The sequence below is a fragment of the Dromiciops gliroides genome, chromosome 3 (genome assembly GCF_019393635.1).
Source record: "Dromiciops gliroides isolate mDroGli1 chromosome 3, mDroGli1.pri, whole genome shotgun sequence".
In the NCBI taxonomy this organism is placed as follows: Eukaryota; Metazoa; Chordata; class Mammalia; order Microbiotheria; family Microbiotheriidae; genus Dromiciops; species Dromiciops gliroides.
The window spans coordinates 613,109,008-613,128,690 of NC_057863.1; the positions used below are offsets into that span (position 1 = coordinate 613,109,008).

The window sequence follows — 19,683 nt, forward strand, 5'->3', positions numbered from 1 at the left end:
TCCCCTTGTCCAAATTGCCTCTTTTTCAGTTATGTCTTCCAGACTAATAAGAAAGGAAATTTACAGCCTCTTTTCCACAAACAAATCAGGTTTTATAAATGGTAACAAAATTTACAACACAAGTGGAGTTAATAAAGCCAGGTACAATGAGAAAGGGGATAGAGATAGTTAGAATCTAAATCTCTAAGGGTAAAAAGGACCCCAGGTACCTCGAATAAGCTCTGCCTCTGCAGGTACTCAGCTTAGGTCTGGCAAAAACTAACTCAAACACTAAACTTGTTTCCAACTCAGCTGGCTTAATGAGCCAGCCTCACTAGAAGGAACACAAACTCACCACCACCTGGGATCTGCAGTTCTAAGGAGAATCAGCTTTGCAGTGTCTCCTGGTTAGGTCCGAAGATCAAACACCCCAGCTCCTCTCACTCTCAACCTTCCTTCTCTGTCCCTTTCTGACAACACTCTCCCTCCCCCCCCCCCAACCCCCCGCCTCTCTTACAGGAAGAGTGGTTCTATAGCCAGGCTGAGTCTCCAGTTGGTTTAACATATCCCCTGGGCTGTTCCCATTATAATTTGGCCAGGCCTATGTGGGTGTGGGGGAACTCCAGATGGGGTTTAGGTACTTTAGTTTTGCTAAATGTCCTTTGTGGTGTTTGTTCCATAATCTCTTAAAGTACACACCCATCTTCTCTTAGGCTTTTTTTTTTTTTTTTTGCACGGGGCAATTGGGGTTAACTGACTTGCCCAGGGTCACACAGCTAGTAAGTGTTAAGTGTCTGAGGCTGGATTTGAACTCAGGTACTCCTGAATCCAGGGCCGATGCTCTATCCACTGCGCCATCTAGCTGCCCCTTCTCTTAGGCTTTTAAAGCTTGCATCTTTTCAGTCCAACCATGCTGAAGCAAAGATGAGGTTATAAAAACTCCAAATCACAATTAATTCCTTACACTAGTTTTTTGTTTTTTAGTAAAAACTTCTTACCTTAGTATGTATGCTGGATAATTAAAATGTACATTAGAACAAAATTATTCATATATTTTTTATCAACAAGAAGATGGCATACAGAATTTTATGACTTGCCTATCAAAACATGAGTGGCTTGGCATTTCCTTCTCCAATTCATTTTACAGATGAGAACACTGAGGCACACAAGGTTAAGTGACTACCCAGGGTCACACAACTAGTAAGTGTCTGAGGTCAGACTGAGGAATCTTCTTGACTTCTGGCACTTTTGTTCACTATACACTATTTTTTTTTTTTTTTTTTGGTGAGGCGATTGGGGTTAAGTGACACACAGCTAGTAAGTGTCAAGTGTCCGAGGCTGGATTTAAACTCAGGTCCTCCTGAATCCAGGGCCAGTGCTCTGTCCACTGCGCCACCTAGCTGCCCCCACTATCTACTTCTATGAAAAAGTTCTATGTTTCTGACCAATACTGCACCTAGCTGCCCAAACCCCTCCAGTATCTTTGCCAAGAAACCCCAAATGGGGTCATGAAGAATCAGATACAACTGAAAAATGACTGAAAAATCAAAACATGGGGCATAGTAGTGAACCCTGGTACCTTTGACCCTTTGAGGAGTACTACCATAGGGTATAACATAAGAATGAAGAACTGTATGAATCCTTGGGGTAAAAGTGGTACTCACTGGAATGTGGAGAAAAGCATCCCTTAGCTTTTTTCTCTTTCTAGGGGAGTCCAAACCACAAGGTGGTGTTATTAATCTAGGAAATTATATAGGGCTTTAAGGAGAAGATGAGACTCATTTTATAAATCAGTCAGTCAATAAACATTTATTAAATGCCTACTATATGCCAGGCATCAAGCTAAGTACCAGAAGTACAAAAAGCGGCAAAAGACAGTCCTTCACCTCAGGGAGCTTAGAATCTAATGAGGGCAACACCATGCGAACAAATAGATACAAAGCAAGCTATTATACAGGATAAACATGAAATCATTAACAGAAGGAAGGCACTAGAATTAAAGGGACATCTGTAAAAGACGAGATTTTAGTTGGGACTTAAAGGAAGTCAGGGAATCCAGGGGTAGAGATGAGGAGACAGCATTCCAGGCATGGGGCACGGCCAGAGAAAATGCCCAGAGCTGAGAAATGGAGTGGCTTCTTTGTGGAACAATTGTAGAGAGTAGATAATGGTGTTTGTCTATTGGCTATTTTGAGTTTTCTGCATTTTTGTGAGATGAGATAAAAGCTTTTCCTGTACTTCAAGTATATATTACGGCCTTCAGCACTGGCAGTCAGACTGGGAACCCTTTTACCTATAGCTCTAAAGATCTGGACACAAGGTATATTCTGAAATTCCGGGAGGAAACTATAAGTGGGGCTTGAAGTTAGGCAAAGAAAAATTATTCAAGGATGGAAACTCTCCCCAAGATGGAACTAGAACAACATAAGTATATCACCTGGGGTACTAGGTCACAAGTTATATCAGTAAAGAGATTGGAGCTGAAAGTGTTTTATTGAAAACAATATTGAACATCAATACAACCACCAAAACTTGTTTAATGACCACCTAAAGTTTAATTAATTTTAGCAAACAAAATATAACTTTTTTCCACTTTTGTTACTTGACATCATCTCATGCTGTCCCCTCCCTCCAATTTTTAACAGACATGTACAGTCAAGCACAACAGCTTACAACTGAGAAGGCATGTGTGGTTCTGTACCTCTAAATTCTCTTTTCTCTAGCAAGTAGCATTTCACCCTCCTATCTTTGAAAGCTCTGCTTCCCCTCACATTAGTGTAAACTGTTATGTAAATTGTTCTGTTTCTGCTAACCTCTCTCCATCACTCCATATAAGTTTCTCTCTCCATATTTCTTTGGATATAGCCTAATCCTCATTTCTTGTGGCACAGTACAATTCCATTCATATTCCATACTTTTTTGGGCCATGTTCCAGTTCGTGGACATTTCTTTTCAATTCTTTGCTAGTCCCCATGGTTAGTTTTGTCCTACACCTCTTTGGAGCATAGGCCTAATAGTAGTATCACTGGATCAATGGAGGTATACCATTTAGTGCCTTTGGGGTATAATTCTAAAGTGTTTGCCAGGTTGGTGAAACCAATTTAGAATTCCACCAACAGCTGCCGACTGTGTTTGTCCTCGCACATCTCTTCCAGCCACTGATATTCTCCCCTTGTGTCATCTTTGTCTTCAGTCCCTGGTTCAGAAACCATTTACAATTATTACAGATACAATCCGAGCCATTTTCATTATCTAGTTCTCTGTCCTACAGAAGATTGCAGGCAGCTAAATTAACATTAGATAAAGCTGCTCCATATACCCTGAAAGCAGTAAATGACATTTGCCAGAAAAACTTAATAAGCAAAAGAATGGGGAAAAAATAGACTGAAACCATTTAGTCCAGTCAGAGTATTCTGTACATCTCAGTAGTGTCTACATGGGTAACATTGGACAGCATAATGACTGACAAGGCTTCTTCCCTTTTGGAATTCTTTGGAATTACTTTGCGTGTATTTTTTCATTTACTTATCTTTGTACATGTTGTCTCCATCCACTCATAGATGGGGAGTCACACTGCTTAGAAGGAAGGAAAATGTTGTTTTCCTTTGTATCTCCAGCAGTCAGACCGTCTTTTATACCTTATCAGTACTTGTGTTTGCTAAATTGAATATTGGTAAGGTGTTAACATTTAACATTATGTTTCTGATAAATCATTATTTTTTTTAAATAAAGAAACATTTAAAAAAAGAGCCTGAAGACTTCTAACACACTGAGTGGATCTTTACTGGAGGGTCTCTGGAAGAACATGAGCAAAACCTAGCCAGAACAAAATGACCACAAGGGGCTGCCATCAGCCCAATCAGTGGAGGGAGGGCGTTCTCATGGTGACAAGATCATAGAGCCTGCTGGAATGGAAGAAGTATTCATCACAAGCTGCCACCATATCAAATGGGGTTTTTTTTATGTTTTCTTTTCAGATGGCCTATTATCCTCATTAGATTTTTTTTAAGTGCCTCATTTCTGACTTGAGGGGCTCCTTCCAGCTTTAAATCTGTGATCCTGTTATTTGATAACCACAGTTCTTCCTGAGATGAGCATCCCCTCTTCCAGAATGAATTTTTAAATTGAGACTCATACATGAAAGGAAATAAAGCTTAGCAGGAAAAAAAAATGGTTTTGATTTTTCCTTGATCATAGGAGTTCTTTCTCATTAAACGATCCCCAAACAATTTTACCTTAAGAATGCGTTTTAAATGCAGTTACCCTCAGAACCCTAGCTGTTACACACTTCCAAAGTCCATCCCTTTTATTTTCAGAAGAGATCGTTGAGGCCCAGGCTGGAGGGGTAGAACTGAGACTTTGGTGGCTCCTGTGTGCCTGTCTGTTAGACTACACAACAGCTGTCTCATTTCCCTTGCCTCTGCTTAGCAACAGTCAGAACACACGTATTAAGTGCCTACTGTGCTGAGCCCCTGTCCTACTATCCTGGACTTTTACTTTGGGGCAAATCCAATTTGTTTCCCAGTGGAATTACCCTGGGGGGTGGGGGAGAGCTCCGTTTCATTGCCCAAACCTGGACAAAGCAGAGCAGCCCAAGTGCACGGTGATTGGTGGTCACCCACGTGTACATGCTCCACACCTCCACCTGCCCGCAGCTCAGCCAGCCATCCCCTGCATGCCGCTCAATGTTTATTCTCCTCCTGGGCTTTTCCCTGGTACTTCTTGTTCTTATGAACATTCCTTCAGCCCACAGTATTCTGAGTAATGAGGCCAGAGGAAAAATAGCACCGTTTGGTAACTAGAGGACTGGGGGATGTTTGAACAGTTTTGAACTGTGTATGTGTAGAATTTCAAACCGAGAAGGGTGAAGGTACTCTAGACACTGGCAACAATGCAGGCAGGCATAGGAGGAAGATACTGGACATGCGTGAGGGAACATCCAGAGGATGCTTTGGCTGGAGCATAGACGAGAATCGTATGGAGTGAGGCTGGAAAGGTAATGAAGTGACAAGTTATGGAACCTTGCCTGACAAGCCAAAGGAGGCTAGGATTTATTCTGAAGGGCAATAGAAATGCATTTCAGGTTTCATGAAGGGGAATGATACAACCACAGCTTTGCCTAAAGTTTGTGTCTGGCAGTTCTTCTTCAAGAAGGAAGAGAATGGAAGCAGGAAGAAGCGTTAGGAGGTTGTTGCAATAGGCCAGGTATGTGGCGATTAGACCTGATACGCTTTAGTGAGAATAGAAGAATGGTGTGCACAGGAGAGAGATTGGGGGAGGTAGAATCCACAGGCTGTGGTCAACTCAAGAAATTGAGAGAGGTTTAATCAAAAGGCCTTTGTAACAGGAAAAAGAGAGAGTCATGAAAGTCAACACCAAGGTTAACCTTTGGACAAGAAACAGAAGGTTTAAAGTACAAGAAGGGGGGCAGCTAGATGGCGCAGTGGATAGAGCACCGGCCCTGGATTCAGGAGTACCTGAGTTCAAATCTGGCCTCAGACACTTAACACTTACTAGCTTTGTGACCCTAGGCAAGTCACTTAACCCCAATTGCCTCACTAAAAAAAAAAAAAAAATAAAGTACAAGAAGGAAGATTTGGAGAGCCTCAGATGGAAAAAATCATCGTGTCCTCCTCATCAAAGTAAATAACAAAAGTTTAAGCAGTCATGGGAAGGGATTAATTTCATCATTTTGAGTGCCATTGTTCTTTAACCAGTACTTCAATTAATTGGCCCTCTCCAGCTTCATATTCCTTGGTTTTAGAATGTTTCATACACTTCATTGGGTAACTCCTTGGGAACCCTACTTTTATCCCCCAACATCATCTCTCCATACTATTCTCTTCCAATTGATAATTAAGGTTTCTTTTCAAACCAAACTGACAGTAATTCTTTAACATTTGTGAGCAAAATGAATTTTTGCTCAGTTGTTTAAAAGCTGATGCCTTGGGGCAGCTAGGTGGCACAGTGGGTAGAGCACCAGCCCTGGATTCAGGAGGACCTGAGTTCAAATCTGGCTTCAGACACTTGATATTTACTAGCTATGTGACCCTGGGCAAGTCACTTAACCCTCATTGCCCTGCCCAAAAAAAAGAAGGAAAAAAAGTTGATGCCTTACACATCGTAGGCACCTGGTAAATTTTTGTCAGATTAGATTCTGAAAATTAAAGTTTACTTTACCCAGAAAGCTTGTTGAGCATTAGAAGCATTCACCCCTACAGACATAATATGGAGACAGGAAAAATATTTTAATAACAGATATGAACTATTAACACCAAGTGTTCTTTTGCACTCTGGGTAGTTTGGGACAATGACTTACGAAATAAAAGATGACACCAAGCTGGAAGGAAGAGGTAAAATTCAGTGGCAGTGACACTTTGTAAAGATCTCAAAAATCTAGATCAGTAGTTTCATAAGATGCTATGGATGTAGAAGGAATCAGCTTTATGAGTATAGGATGAGGGAGAAGTGGCTTTGACCACTGTCGTGTGAGGAGGCTGTGATGGCCTTGGCTTCTAGTGGAGTCTACACTGCTCTATAGAGAAGCCATCAATCTAATTCCATGCAAGACCTCATGAATAGAAGTGTAGTGTTCAAAAAGGGGTGGGAGGTATCATCTTGCTCTGATTTACCCTGATCAGACCATTAAGTTCTAGGCACATTATAGGAAAGTTAACAAGCTAGAGTGTATCCAGAGAAGGTCAACTGACATGATGAGACAACTGGAAGGTTTTCTGTAAAAGAATCCACTTAACGAACCTGGGCTTCTTTAGCTTAGGGAAGACCTGGAAGTGCAGTTACTGCCCTCAGCCATTTAAAGGGCTGCCACGTGGAAGAGGAAGCAGCCAATCAGTTTGTCTTTAGCATGTAGAACTAGAACAATGACTGGAGTTACTGAAAGATTTCATGGTTAGGTCATCAGGAAAAATTTCCCCACACTTGAGTTTGCCCAGGAAAGGAAAGGGTCCCTGTCACTGGAGGCATTGAAGCAAAGAGAGTATTGCTTGAGGACATATCCCAGTTGTTTTGAGAGGGGATTTTTGTTTGTGTCATGTTAACCGAAGGCTGTCTGATGCTGTGAAGCTGCATTTCATTTTAATTTTATTTTGAATTTTGACATGACTCCAAGGTAGATGTTGAGTGTGGTGCCTTCCGTGAAGTGACAAAGCATTACTTGTAATAAACACCTCCCCACTTCCTGACTCCCCCCACTCCATCCATATGACCTGTTTCTCCTTAGCATGATTTGATGTTGGCAAGTAATGGGTATAAACTTGTATTGCAGCCCAAACAGCTGTAACAGCACCAAAGATGTGGAAGAAACCAAAAGATCGGACCCGAACCACTGAAGAGGCATTAGAGGCGGAATCAGAGGTAAGAAAGCACTATAGATTTTGACAACCCAATTTCAGGTCAGTGGAGCCTTTCAAAAAATCACAGTTGGGTCAGTACTTCTGTCCTCAGACTAAAGAGAGATTTGTTAGTTTCCTCAAACTTTTTGAGTAGTTTTTTTCAAAAACCCAGTTACTCTGGGACTTTGCCTACTTACTGGCTTCCTAAGAGTTTTGTTGGGGGGCAGCTAGGTGGCGCAGTGGATAGAGCACCGGCCCTGGAGTCAGGAGGACTTGACTTTAAATCCGGCCTCAGACACTTGACACTTACTAGCTGTGTGACCTTGGGCAAGTCACTTAACCCCAGTTGCCTCCCCCCCCCCCAAAAAAAAGAGTTTTGTTGGATCCTCTTCCCTCTGCTCTCCCCTACTCTGCTTCGCCCCCTTGCCCTTTGTGTCAGCTATGACGGTTTGTGTGGGAAACCGTTCCATTATCCTTCCTTTAGCTGGTGTGGAATGCAGAAGGTTCATTTGACATTACTGCTCTCTTGATCCTTAACAAACTCGATTTACTCCATGAGCTAATCAAAGCAGCGCTCCATTTTTGAGAGTTTGTTCCAATACAGACAAGTAATAGAAGCACAAGTATGATGGCCCACTCCAGGGAAATTGAGAGAGATCTTTAGTTATCTGGCCTCTTTCAAATTAGCCCCGCAGTGGTGACTCCAGTATTATTAAGCTTTTTTTCCCCTTAGTTATTTCCTAAGCTAGATTTTGTTGTAAATGCCAACAAAGCAATTTCAATCATAGTCCTCAAGATAGGATTAAGAGTTGTATTTAATACTGAGGACTGGGGTCTGCAATTTTATAATTACAACATCAGTGTTTTCAACGTTGTTACTGAATGACAAATCCCAGAGCTGGAAAGGGGACGACAGTGTGGCTATATAGCCCCAGCTGTAGATTCTTCTCTGGGACAAAACCATTATCTTAAAATAAGTGCTTCTGTAAGAAATCGGGAGTTACCATGTCAAATCTAGACATTGTCCTGTGATGGTTTCCTGTCTTTGTACTCTCTCCTGCCATCTATAAGTCTGGCCTCCTCCTCCAGGCAGGCCCACCTGCTAGTGGTGTTCCCCTGTCATTGCTCCAACATGATGCTCTGTTGATGTCACAGTTAGTCCCATAGCAACCACTAAAATGTTGCACGCTGTGATTTCATTGTGGTGATCAGGAGTTAAGAACAGGCAGGAAGTTCGAGAGCTGTGAATAGCTGCTGCACAGCTGTGGCAGCTGGACAAGAAAATGTTGCTCCTACAGAGGATCAAATGCCTGCAGCACCTTCCAGAGGCCGGGGAGTCTCACACATTCCCGGTATGGTCACAGGGTTTCTCTGGGTTGAGCTCCCCTCAGGCAGCATTGTTCTTGAGCTCTCTCCTAAGTAAGCGCCTAGGGTTCTTTGTCCAGCGGATAGGCTTTCTGCCCCAGAAAGCTGCTCGCTGGATGGCTGCAGACACCATTCTGGAGCCAGGCCCCACCTCTCCAGCCCCACCCTTTACCCTACTCCCCTCCCAACCACCCTGCTTTTCTGAGCTTGCTTCTTCAGAGGCTGGATGTCTACCCACTAGAGTGGTGGCTCCATACAGGCCTCGTGTCAAAATCTTCATCCCCCTTTCCTCCTTCTGGTAGTCCTGAAAGAATCACATTTCTCAGTTAACCTGGTAAACCATCCTTCTCCAAATCCATGTAAAATAAAGTGTTAAGAGACCTGTCAGCAGAGTGGGAGGTTCTGTAATCCCTGCTGGGTCAGTATTCCTGTTGTTGTGGAATCATTCAAAAGCTGTCTTAAATTACCACCTGGACAGATGACATGAGTGATTCATCTCCAACATCTTTTGGGGGCTTTTTAGAGAGGTGTTTTTATTGAAAAGTTCTCAGAGGATGCAGGTGCCCCAAACAACCTGAGCGTGAAGAAGTAGAATTCTCCCTGTGCATTTGGCACAGCTCAGCCAGAAAGGAAGGCACTACTGTCCTCTCCGCTTTGATGGCATTATGTGTATGCATTGTAAGAAGCCAAGCTACAAGTGCTACCAATTGCTCTCTGTGAAAATAATAATGATCACAGTAAATCCAGTGGTGACAATCTAAGAGCTAAGGGCATGTGCCGTCCCAGCCTGGCAGAACATCCTCCATCTCACTGGCTTAACAGATCTCTTTCAGCGTGTTATTTGGTAGGTGCCTTTGGAAATGTTTCCTATGTGACCTCACAGCTGCCTCCTTGGGTCTAGTCCTTCCATATGATGGTTCACAGACCTTGTTTTCTTTAGGTTTCTTCATCTGGGTAGGAAACTTAAGTCTCTGTGTGTTGCTTTTTAATAATCAGCAATGAGGATTTTTGGCACAGCTCATGTGGGCTTGTCTTGCTCTCCACCTCACCTTTTCTTCTCTACACTTGCTACTTTTTGTATTGCCCATATTCAGAAGCAAGGATGTATTTTATACAATTGTGGGTTGTAGCTTTCTTGACTTTTAATAAAATTATCCTTAAATGTCACTCACCTATAGATTATTGCTGTCCTATACCTACAATCTGAGTTGGTAAAGAGTTTTAAAATTGAATTTTCAATGACAAAAATCTATTTTCTCTTCCCCTTTCCCTTCCACTAGAAAACAAAAGCAGATAAACCCTTGTAACAGTTATGTAAGTCAAGCAGAACAAATCCCACTGGAATTTTAAAGAAATTACATGATACTAATTATTTTTAAAGTATGGACGATAAGCCATATTGAGGTTCAGGTCAACTTCCTTCCGCATTCACGAAATAGAAATAAGTATTGTTTTCAGCCACCTTTGTTTTCTTAGAACTTCAGACCTTCATTATTTTCTGGACAGTATCCTCTTAGCATTCAGAATGCTGTATTGTGTCTTTCCCCCTCGCTTCCTCATTCCATTTGTAAAATGTGGCTTCCCACAAATACTTATCTGTGTCTGTAGAGCAACATCTTAGGAGAAATTGGTGTCTGGTTGGTCTCTGGGTATGCCAGCTCTATACCTCCTTCTTGAGTGAACAGCCCTGGGTGCCTTTGTGCTCACCCTCATCCTCCCCACTCCTGAGTTGGCCATCTTTGGGTCTGGCTGGGCCTCCTAGCATGACTCCTTCCTTGGAGTTTGCATGACCCTGCCTATCTCTGCAGCTGCTGTGCAAAGCACGCTAGGATCTCAGCCTTCAGGCTGGATCAGGCGCCTGTGAATCATGGCTCTGTTCATCTTTCACACCACAAGTAACTTGACGTCCATCCACATTTACATTCAGATGTTTGGGGGAATATACAGGACACTTCAGCACTCCCCTCCATTGGCTACTTAAGAGTGAGGTGATCAAAGATCAGCAGCTGTAAGATCAGCTCATTCTTCTGTTCTTCACATAGAGAAGACAAACCAGAAGCTAAACTTCCCTGGATGGAAGCTGGATCAGGCCAAGGTCTAGGAGGATTCGAAAATCTGTATCCCAAAATAGAACGAAAACAGCCTCTCTCTGGCAAGGCAGATAAGCAGCCTTTCAGTGCCTGTTATTTTTGAACCCTTTCCTGAAATCTCCTTGGGGCTGCCAAGAGCAGACCGTGAAGAGCCCCTGACATTGACTGGGGGAACGGCTGCCTTGCGACTCTTACTCGCTGGAGGCCAGCACAGGAGAAGGATTAACAGTCCTTTCCATTCTAAGCCTTTGTATATTTGGCCTTCATTAGTCATAATTAAACCATTTGAGTAACACTGGTAATTGTCTGTGTTAGCCCAAAGGAATTCAATGCAGTGTCTTAAATAAACTTGTCATGACACTTCTCTAAGCTATACATGGCAGCATCTCATACTGAGTCTCAGGCGTTGTGTGTGTGTGTGCATGCGTGTGTGTATCTGTCGGTGTATTTCTGCATGCATTATACACATAGCTTGGTTTTAAACTGTAACTTCTGTGTTCACTTATACTTCAGCCTAAAGTTGAAGAGGAGCTTTCAGGCGACAAAGTACTTGAATCTGAACAGGATAAAATGAGCCAAGGGTTTCACCCTGAGCGAGACCCCCCTGACCTTAAAAAGGCGAAAGCTGTGGAAGAAAATGGAGAGCAGGAAAATGAGCCCGTGCGAAATGGAGCCGAGAGTGCTTCTGAAGGGGAAGGAGTCGATGCAAACTCGGGCTCCCCGGACAGTTCTGGTGATGGGGTGGCCTTCCCTCTGAAGCCAGGTGAGTCCTGCCCCTTGCTTCCCCTCCCTTCCCCTCCCCTTGTGTGCGTGCTGGCTTCCAGGGCTCAGTTCCAAGAATGCCAGAGCAGATGGGCAGAGCAAGTGGCACTGACCCATCCTCAGAATGAAAGAGGGCCACACTGTAGCAGGTGGAGCCAAATGTTTCTTTTTCTCTGGCACTCAAGAAAGAAACAATTGATGAAGGAAATGAAGTCTAGCTACTGGAATGTCTGACTTTTCTAGCATCTAGTTGACTTTCTAGAATGAATGTGATTATTGTACAGGGTGTCCCAAAAGTCTTAGTGCTGTTTTAAGATGTAATAGCTATGGGGTAGCTAGGTGGTGCAGTAGGTAAAGCACTGGCCCTGGATTCAGGAGAACCTGAGTTCAAATCCGGCCTCAGACTCTTGACACTTACCAGATGTGTGACCCTGGGCAAATCACTTAATCCTCATTGCCCTGCAAAAAAAGACAAAAAAAAAAAAAAGAAGAAGAAGATTTGATAGCTTAAAATTATACTAAGACATGTGGGACATCCCATATAAGCACATAACCCTAGCAAGAAAACCCACTTAACTTTGATTAGAAGAAAATACAAGTGAATGCTTGACATATAGAAAAGAACAAGGCACTCCACGAGGTCTGAACCAAGACAACTCACAACTTTGTTTGCCAAAGCTGCCCTGCAAAGCCACATCACCCTGGACCAGAATAGTTCGTAGTGGCAGTAACATCGACTGAGGCCCAGTAGAGCATGAAGCTATGTGAGCTCCGCACCCCAGAGACACCCCCCAGCACCAGACAATAAGCAGAGAGCTCGCTTCCTTGCAAACCCACGTTTGTGATGTTTTACTGTGAACTTTTAGCTTTTTCTGTTGCTATTTCCATTTTTTTCCCCATGGATATACAGCACTTAATGTGGACCCATGGGGAAAGAATTTGTTTTAATCAAAATGTTTGGTGGAGGTGAGAACCCCCTCTCATTATACCTAATCTGAAAGACGACTCCTAGAAATTGGGTTTGAATTTAGAACTGGATTTAGATTATCCCCACTAAACAGCTACAAAGAAAAGCATTTTCTGTGGTTGGCTTTTAGCATTTGGGGGTTGCCTCTGTCATTTCAACAAACCTATTTCTTTTAGTCATAGGCAGGTAATAGAACAACCTAAGCTCTGATCCCCAAGATGTACAGTCTATTGATTCATATGCCCCCAAATGGACCTGGTCGATGACCAACCCCAAACATGGTACCCCATGTGGACAAGAGGGCTGAATTTAGTCACAGGCTCTAGGTTCAAGTCTTACCTCAACTGCTCACTGTATGGTTGTGTGACCTCAGACAAGTCACTGGATAGCTCTGAGTTTCAGTTTTCTTGTTTGTGAAACAAGGAGGAAGAATGACTGACTGACTCTGTGACCTCTCCATGGGCCCATCTAGCTCTAAACCTGTAATCCCTGGATCTGTTGAAATGAAAGACATGAGCATGCATTCAAAAAAGCAGAGGACAACATATCTGGGCACATGCCCAAGTTGTTATCTTTTCTCCCTTATGGTTGTTAGAAAACCTTCAGGAAGTGGAGTAATTTGGGAAGAATCTGAGGGTTCAATTTGATCTAGGTCCCTCCCCACCTCAAGCATGCTCAGCAATGGACCAGAACCTCTTTGACATAGTCCAGAGGTGTCCTGGGCCTGTTCCAGGCCTCCTGATTTACTCCCAGAAGTACATCCCGTTTTGACCGACTCGGGTCCACACCAGAATTTGGAACTATTAAGTACCACTCAGTAATTAGTTCTAGCTTTCTTCTGATCTTGCATCATCATTGTTCTCTTCCGTCTCCGGCATAGTTTCTGCCGTGTAACTTGTTTTGAAAATAAATATCTCTAAGATACAGCATATTCTCTTTTGCTTATATATGTGATGATGTCACTCATGTTCTGCTCAATTTCACTTATCCAATTAATTATTATATGTGCAGGATGGGGGCAGCTAGGTGGTGCAGTGGATAAAGTACCAGCCCTGGATTCAGGAGTACTTGAGTTCAAATCTGGCCTCAGACACTTGACACTTACTAGCTGTGTGACCCTGGGAAAGTCACTTAACCCCCATTGCCCTGCCCTGCCCCCCCCAAATATGTGCAGGATGGTTCTGTTGGCTAGATTAAGAAGTATTTTTGTCTGTTAGACTCATTTTCCTAGTAAAGGGCTCTATTTTGCATGAGATTACTTTGGAGTAACTTTACATAAAATTGAAAAATCAGTGAATATATCTTAATAAAAGGATAACATTTTAAATGGGCAAACTGGTAAGGAAACAGAAGTACATGGTGTATTGGCTATGTACAGTTGTGCTTTCCAAAGGAGATCCTTGTGACTCAAGGCCAAATCCTGCTGATGTCACTTAGGAATAGGCAGGTCACTTACCTTCATATACTTACCTGTATAAAGTGCAGAAGATTGTACATATACTAGCTACCTCAGACTGGTAAAGGACTTGACAAATCTTAAAGCACTCTATCAGATGAGTAGCGGTTGTCAGAAGGATGAGGGGACACATTTCCTCTGCCGACTCCTCTTGTCTTGTTCTGTTTTCCATTAGTAACAGACCCTTTTGACTAGAAGCTGTTATGTGATGTCACTACCTGTCCTCCTCCTCATCGTTCATTTACCCCAACACACACACTGCTGCCGCCACCATCCCGTTAACCTGCTAAATTCTCCATCTGAACAAATGAATACCTTTTTGCTTTTTGGCCCCTTTTTACCTTAATGTGATCTTCGTCACTTCAAGTAGGCTGATGATACTCAAGCTTTCTTATCTGTTACCTTATTAGGGCAGAAGTGCAGGACTGGATCTATACCTAGCCTTTCCGTTCCCATTTGTTGCTACTTAAAACTCACAAAAAGAAATTCACCCAAAGGAAAGGGGGAAAAAGAAAACTTAGCATTTCTTTTGAGTAGGGAGCATCTGATTGTTGTGAAATACTACAGAATTTTCAGACTCAATGTATAGCAATTCAAGAGATTAGAACTTGGGCCTGCACCTCTTTAACAGGAGTCCTTTAGTGGTAGTTCCTTAACAGTGTGTGGTCTAGGTGAGGCCCCACTGCACCCCATTCACTGCTACCAGGAGTTACTAAGTAGCACTCACTGCTACTAAGTTACTAACTACAACTTGTGGCTGACTGAGGGAAGGAAACTATAGGAAGAATACATATACTTCTTTTGAATCCAGCATCCTAGCTAAACACTGCATCTGTTCTCAAAGCCATTCCCATCAGACACTCTTTAGTCTTAGATGCTTTGATTTGCTTGTCAAAATGGCCATTTTGCTATTGTAGAAACATTGGAGAGCTTTCTTTGTTCTTACTGATTTATTTCCTCTAAATAAAAACACTATAAAGAAGAAAGATTTGTCCTTTTTTTTCAAATATTTCACACCAAGGACATATTTTCTCCCTGAAGAAGTTCATTCTGTAATGTGAGCTTGTCCCATCAGAAAATATGACTTTATAAAGAATACATACAAACATATATACATACATCCATGTGTGTGTGTGTGTATATATATATATATACACATACACACACATACATACACATACATACACATGTGTCTGTGATACTTTGGGAGACCTCTAATCCTAGAAAACAGTGGATTCTCTAATTCAGTGGGCCAAACAGGCAAAAGGCAGATTTTCTTTTTAGAAAAAATTTAATATGATCAGTTTCTTTTTTTTTTTTTAACATTTCCTTTCTGATTGTAGCCCTCCCCTAATCCAATGAGAGCCCTTATTTGTAACAAAGACAAAGGGGAAAAAAAGATCCAACATATCTACTGAATATGTACATAACAGTGTTCCACAACCATAGTGGTCTACTTCTAATTCAATCACACAGAGTCAGTGTGGGTGACCTGTGCCGCAGTGCTTGCTTAGCCCCTGAGTGTTCAAGGGAATAAAAGCAAACGTCCATCTTTCATCAGAGACTGGAGTAAAGGACAAGAGAAAGGAAAAGCTAATAACGTCAAACAGGTTCTAGATACCAAGGGGGCATGAGTGGATGGGAAGGAGAATAGAAAAGACTCTCCAGTCACCTGCTGTCTACCTTGCCAGTACAGTTAGGTGAGGTCTGTGCTGAGGGGGGCAGAATGGCACGGGAAGCCCTGAAGAGTGAGAAAAGAAAGTGCCAGCGACTTCTCTGGGGAGTGGGCTGGAGAGTCAGAGAAGAGGGAAAGACTCAGATGTTTCAGGCCCAGGCGCTGAGCCTACAGTGAAAGGTATATTGGGAGCGAGAGTGTAGGAAGGAGGGGGGCATAACTTGCTAGAAAAGAGAATGGGAGTGAGGGAAAAGGGAGCACTCAGTGTAAATTACAGGCAGGATGGGGTGGCCTCTGCTCCCCTGGTACTTCAGAGCATTCAGAAATGTGAAGAGGTTCCAGGCTGATGTTTCCCTGTCTGAGAGAAAGGCAAGGTTTTGGCATCTCCATCCTCATTCCCTCCCTGAACTCCCAGCTCACAATGAATGATTGCAGACATAGTCATGACCCCTCCTTTTCAATTTTCCCCTTAAAATTGTCAACATCATTCAAACAGTTTTTGGATTTAGGATATTTGAGGTTCATGTAATTCTGATTGTCATTAGGTAGCCTTGTCCATAGGCGGCCTCTGATTTTGTGTTTATTTTTGTAGCAATTGTAACACAGTGTAAAACCCTGTGTGTGGCCTGTACTCTGCTTATGTTTGACCTTTGTGACTGGTTAATTGATGGATTTGTTCATGATTCTAGATAAGCAAGACAGTTTTTCTTCCTTGGCATCTAGTTTGTGCTCTTGATCATTTGAGATCTCTACTCATGTAGCTGTGTCTCACTGTACTAAGTACACGTCGCTGCCCATCTCCCTCTTCTAGAGTCCTGGAAGCCTGCTGACACTGAAGGGAAGAAGCAGTATGACAGGGAGTTCCTCCTCGACTTCCAGTTCATGCCAGCCTGTATTCAGAAGCCCGAGGGCCTGCCTCCCATCAGTGATGTGGTTCTGGACAAGGTGAGTAAGAGTCTGTGCAGCAGGATTTCCTAACCTGGTCTGGACCCCTGGGACGATCTGCTGACACTTATGGATGCCTTCTCAGAATCATTTATGTTGAAATATAATTATCCCAGTATTTAGAAAACAAACAAGTTCACAGACTCCAATTTAAGAACTCGTGTCTTAAGGGGAACCATCCAGAGCATTAACTCGGATGCCAACTTAGTTTTTTAAGTGCTTTCTTGATGAATTTTGTTTTTCACATAATAATCTGTTCTTAAATAGCCATGGCACAGAATACCTCTGCAGTTTTTTAGGTCGTTCCTATTTTAAATGTATAATTTTGTCATTATATAAGCCCACGTATAGGTTAGTAGGCTAACACAAAAGATAATTTATGCATTTTTATGGCCCTTTTCAATAATAAAGAAGGATAGCACCCTACCAAACTCTATTTATGATATGCATATCATCTTGATGCCTATTCCAAGGAGGGATAAATAAAGCAGAGAAAAAGCTTTACACCAATATCACTAAATAACATTGATCCTAGTAATTTTTTAGTAAAATTTTAGCAAAGAGAATATATCAGTGTAGCTTTTTAAAAAAAGATTCCTTAATGTGTACTTATGGCAAAGTTATAAAGGGTGGGGGTTTTTTTGTTGTTGTTTTGGGGGGTGGGGTTTGCAGAGCAATGATGGTTAAGTGACTTGCCCAGGGTCACATAGCTAGTAAGTGTCAAGTGTCTGAGGCCAGATTTGAACTCAGGTCCTCCTGAATCCAGGGCCAGTGCTTTATCCACTGTGCCACCTAACTTCCCCGAAGGGAGGTTTTAACATTGGGGAAGTGTTTGCATAGTCATATAAATATAAAAAAAAAATTTAAAAACGCACACATGTGAGGCCCCTAGGTGGTGCAGTGGATAAAGCACTGGCCTTGGATTCAGGAGGACATGAGTTCAAATATGCCCTCAGACACTTGACATTTTCTAGCTATGTGACCCTGGGCAAGTCACTTAACCCCAATTGCCTCACCAAAAAAACCCAAAAACACACACACACATGATTAGCACCATAGATACATTGAAAGCCTTCAGCAAAATCTGTGACTCACTCACAAGACACTAAAAAAGCCCAGGCGTGGGAAGGACCCTTCAAATAATCAAAAGTATTATTTTCAATGGAGAAACGCTGTTAATTCCCCAGTAAATCCAAGGCTAAGATAGTATGGTAAGGATGCTTTTTAAATTCTGCTCTTATTTCATAGACTGCCAGCAATGATAGCAATAACAATAAGAGTAAGAAATGTAAAGAATAAACATGGGCAAAGATGAGGATGCAGTGTCCCTGTTTGCAGATGATATAATGGTTTTCTTAGAAAACTAACACTCAGTAAGGTGACAAGAGCATTTGTGACATCGCAGATTACAAAATAAACCGGAATCGGCATTTGTGTATATTACTAACAGAAGCCAGGAGTAAATGCTAGAGAAAGTCAAAAATAAGTATAAAAACATGTCAAAGATCTAGAAACTTGTCTGTGTGCACAACATTTTAGAAGTTAATTGGAGAGCAGTGAATTAATTTGTTCATGTGCGTAAAACTTTAGAGTTCATCTGAAGGCAGAAGGCCCAGTTTCAAATTTCACTTTTACCACTTGCATGATCTTTGAACAATCAAGGGGGAAAAACAGTACATATGAAGCACATACTGTGTGCCACGCACTGTTTACAGCTCAGCTTAGGTTACAAAGACAAAAGTGGCAGTCTCTGCCTTCAAGAAGCTTATATTTTAATGGGGGGTGTGAGGGTTGTGGGATGTGGGTAAGGCATACATACTAAGGTAACTTTAGAGGAGTCAGCACTGGCAAGTTAAGGGGACCCAGGAAAGGCCTCTTGAGGAAGGAAGCACTTGAGCTACATTTTGAAGGAAACCGAGGATTCCAAGAGAGAAGAGTGATGGCAGGAGGGCATTCTGGGAATGTGGGAGTGTCAGTGCAAAGGCCCAGAGAAGGAAGAGGGAGTAGTGTGGGAGAGGAATAGCAAGAGAAAGCCACTGTGATTGGACTATACAGAGCACAGGTGAGAAGTCTGGATCAGGACAGGCTAGACCTTCCCTGACAATTAGAACTCCCCACAGAGCGAGCTACACTACTCTGGGGCAGTCGAATGAGTGTTTGTCAGGGACACTGTTGTGAAGGTGATAGTGTTGTAGTGGAGAAAGAGCAGCAGCTCTGGAGTTAGGGAATGTAGCTTCTCACCCCCATTCTGCCCCTCACTTCCTCTATGACCTCGTGCATGTCACTTGCCCTTTCTTGAGCATCAGTGCCTTCCTTTGAAAAGTGTTGTTGTTGTGCTGAAAAAGCTCTGAAATTCTCTTCAACTCAAAGATTTCTTTTTTTTTAATAATTTTTTTATTATTTCCCCCATTTTATTTTTAGTTTTCAACATTCATTTTCTTTTTTTTTTTTTTTTTTTTTGGCAGGGCAATGGGGGTTAAGTGACTTGCCCAGGGTCACACAGCTAGTAAGTGTCAAGGGACTGAGGCCGGATTTGAACTCAGGTACTCCTGAATCCAGGGCCGGTGCTTTATCCACTGCACCACCTAGTCGCCCCAACATTCATTTTCATAAGATTTAGAGTTCCAAATTTTTCTCCCTCCCTCCCTCCCTTTTCTCCCCCTCCACAAGATCGCAACAAGGTTGTATATGTACAATCCACAAGTGTTTTTTATCAGTTCTTTCTATAGGTCTGCATAGTAAGCTTCCTCATTAGTTCCTTGGGTTTGTCTTAGATCAGTGCAATACTGAGAGTAGTTAAGTCATTCACAATTGCTCATTGAACAATACTGCTGTCACTACGCACGATGTCCTCCCAGCTCTCCTCACTTCACTATACATTGATGTTCATTAGTCTTTCAAAGTTTTTTGGGGATCATCATGTTTGTCATTTCCTGTAGCACAAGACCATTCCACTACAATCATATAGCACAGCTTTTTTCATCATTCCTCAATTGATGGACATTTCCTTGATTCTCCATTCTTAACTTCCACCAAGAGTTGCTATAAATATTTTTTGTACAATTTTCCCCCTTTTCTCTTTTTCATGATTA

General features: G+C 42.4%; 1 protein-coding gene across 33 annotated transcripts in view; it reads left to right on the top strand.

Annotated features, from left to right (window-relative positions):
- EIF4G3 (eukaryotic translation initiation factor 4 gamma 3) overlaps positions 1 to 19,683 on the top strand; it is a 378,410-nt gene that overhangs the window by 292,023 nt on the left and 66,704 nt on the right. For all 33 annotated transcript variants that reach the window (XM_043990697.1, XM_043990692.1, XM_043990693.1 and 30 more), the window contains 3 exons: positions 7,265 to 7,353; positions 11,300 to 11,549; positions 16,458 to 16,591. In XM_043990697.1, the coding sequence (XP_043846632.1) occupies positions 7,265 to 7,353; positions 11,300 to 11,549; positions 16,458 to 16,591 (473 nt within the window). The remainder of the gene's footprint in view (positions 1 to 7,264; positions 7,354 to 11,299; positions 11,550 to 16,457; positions 16,592 to 19,683) is intronic.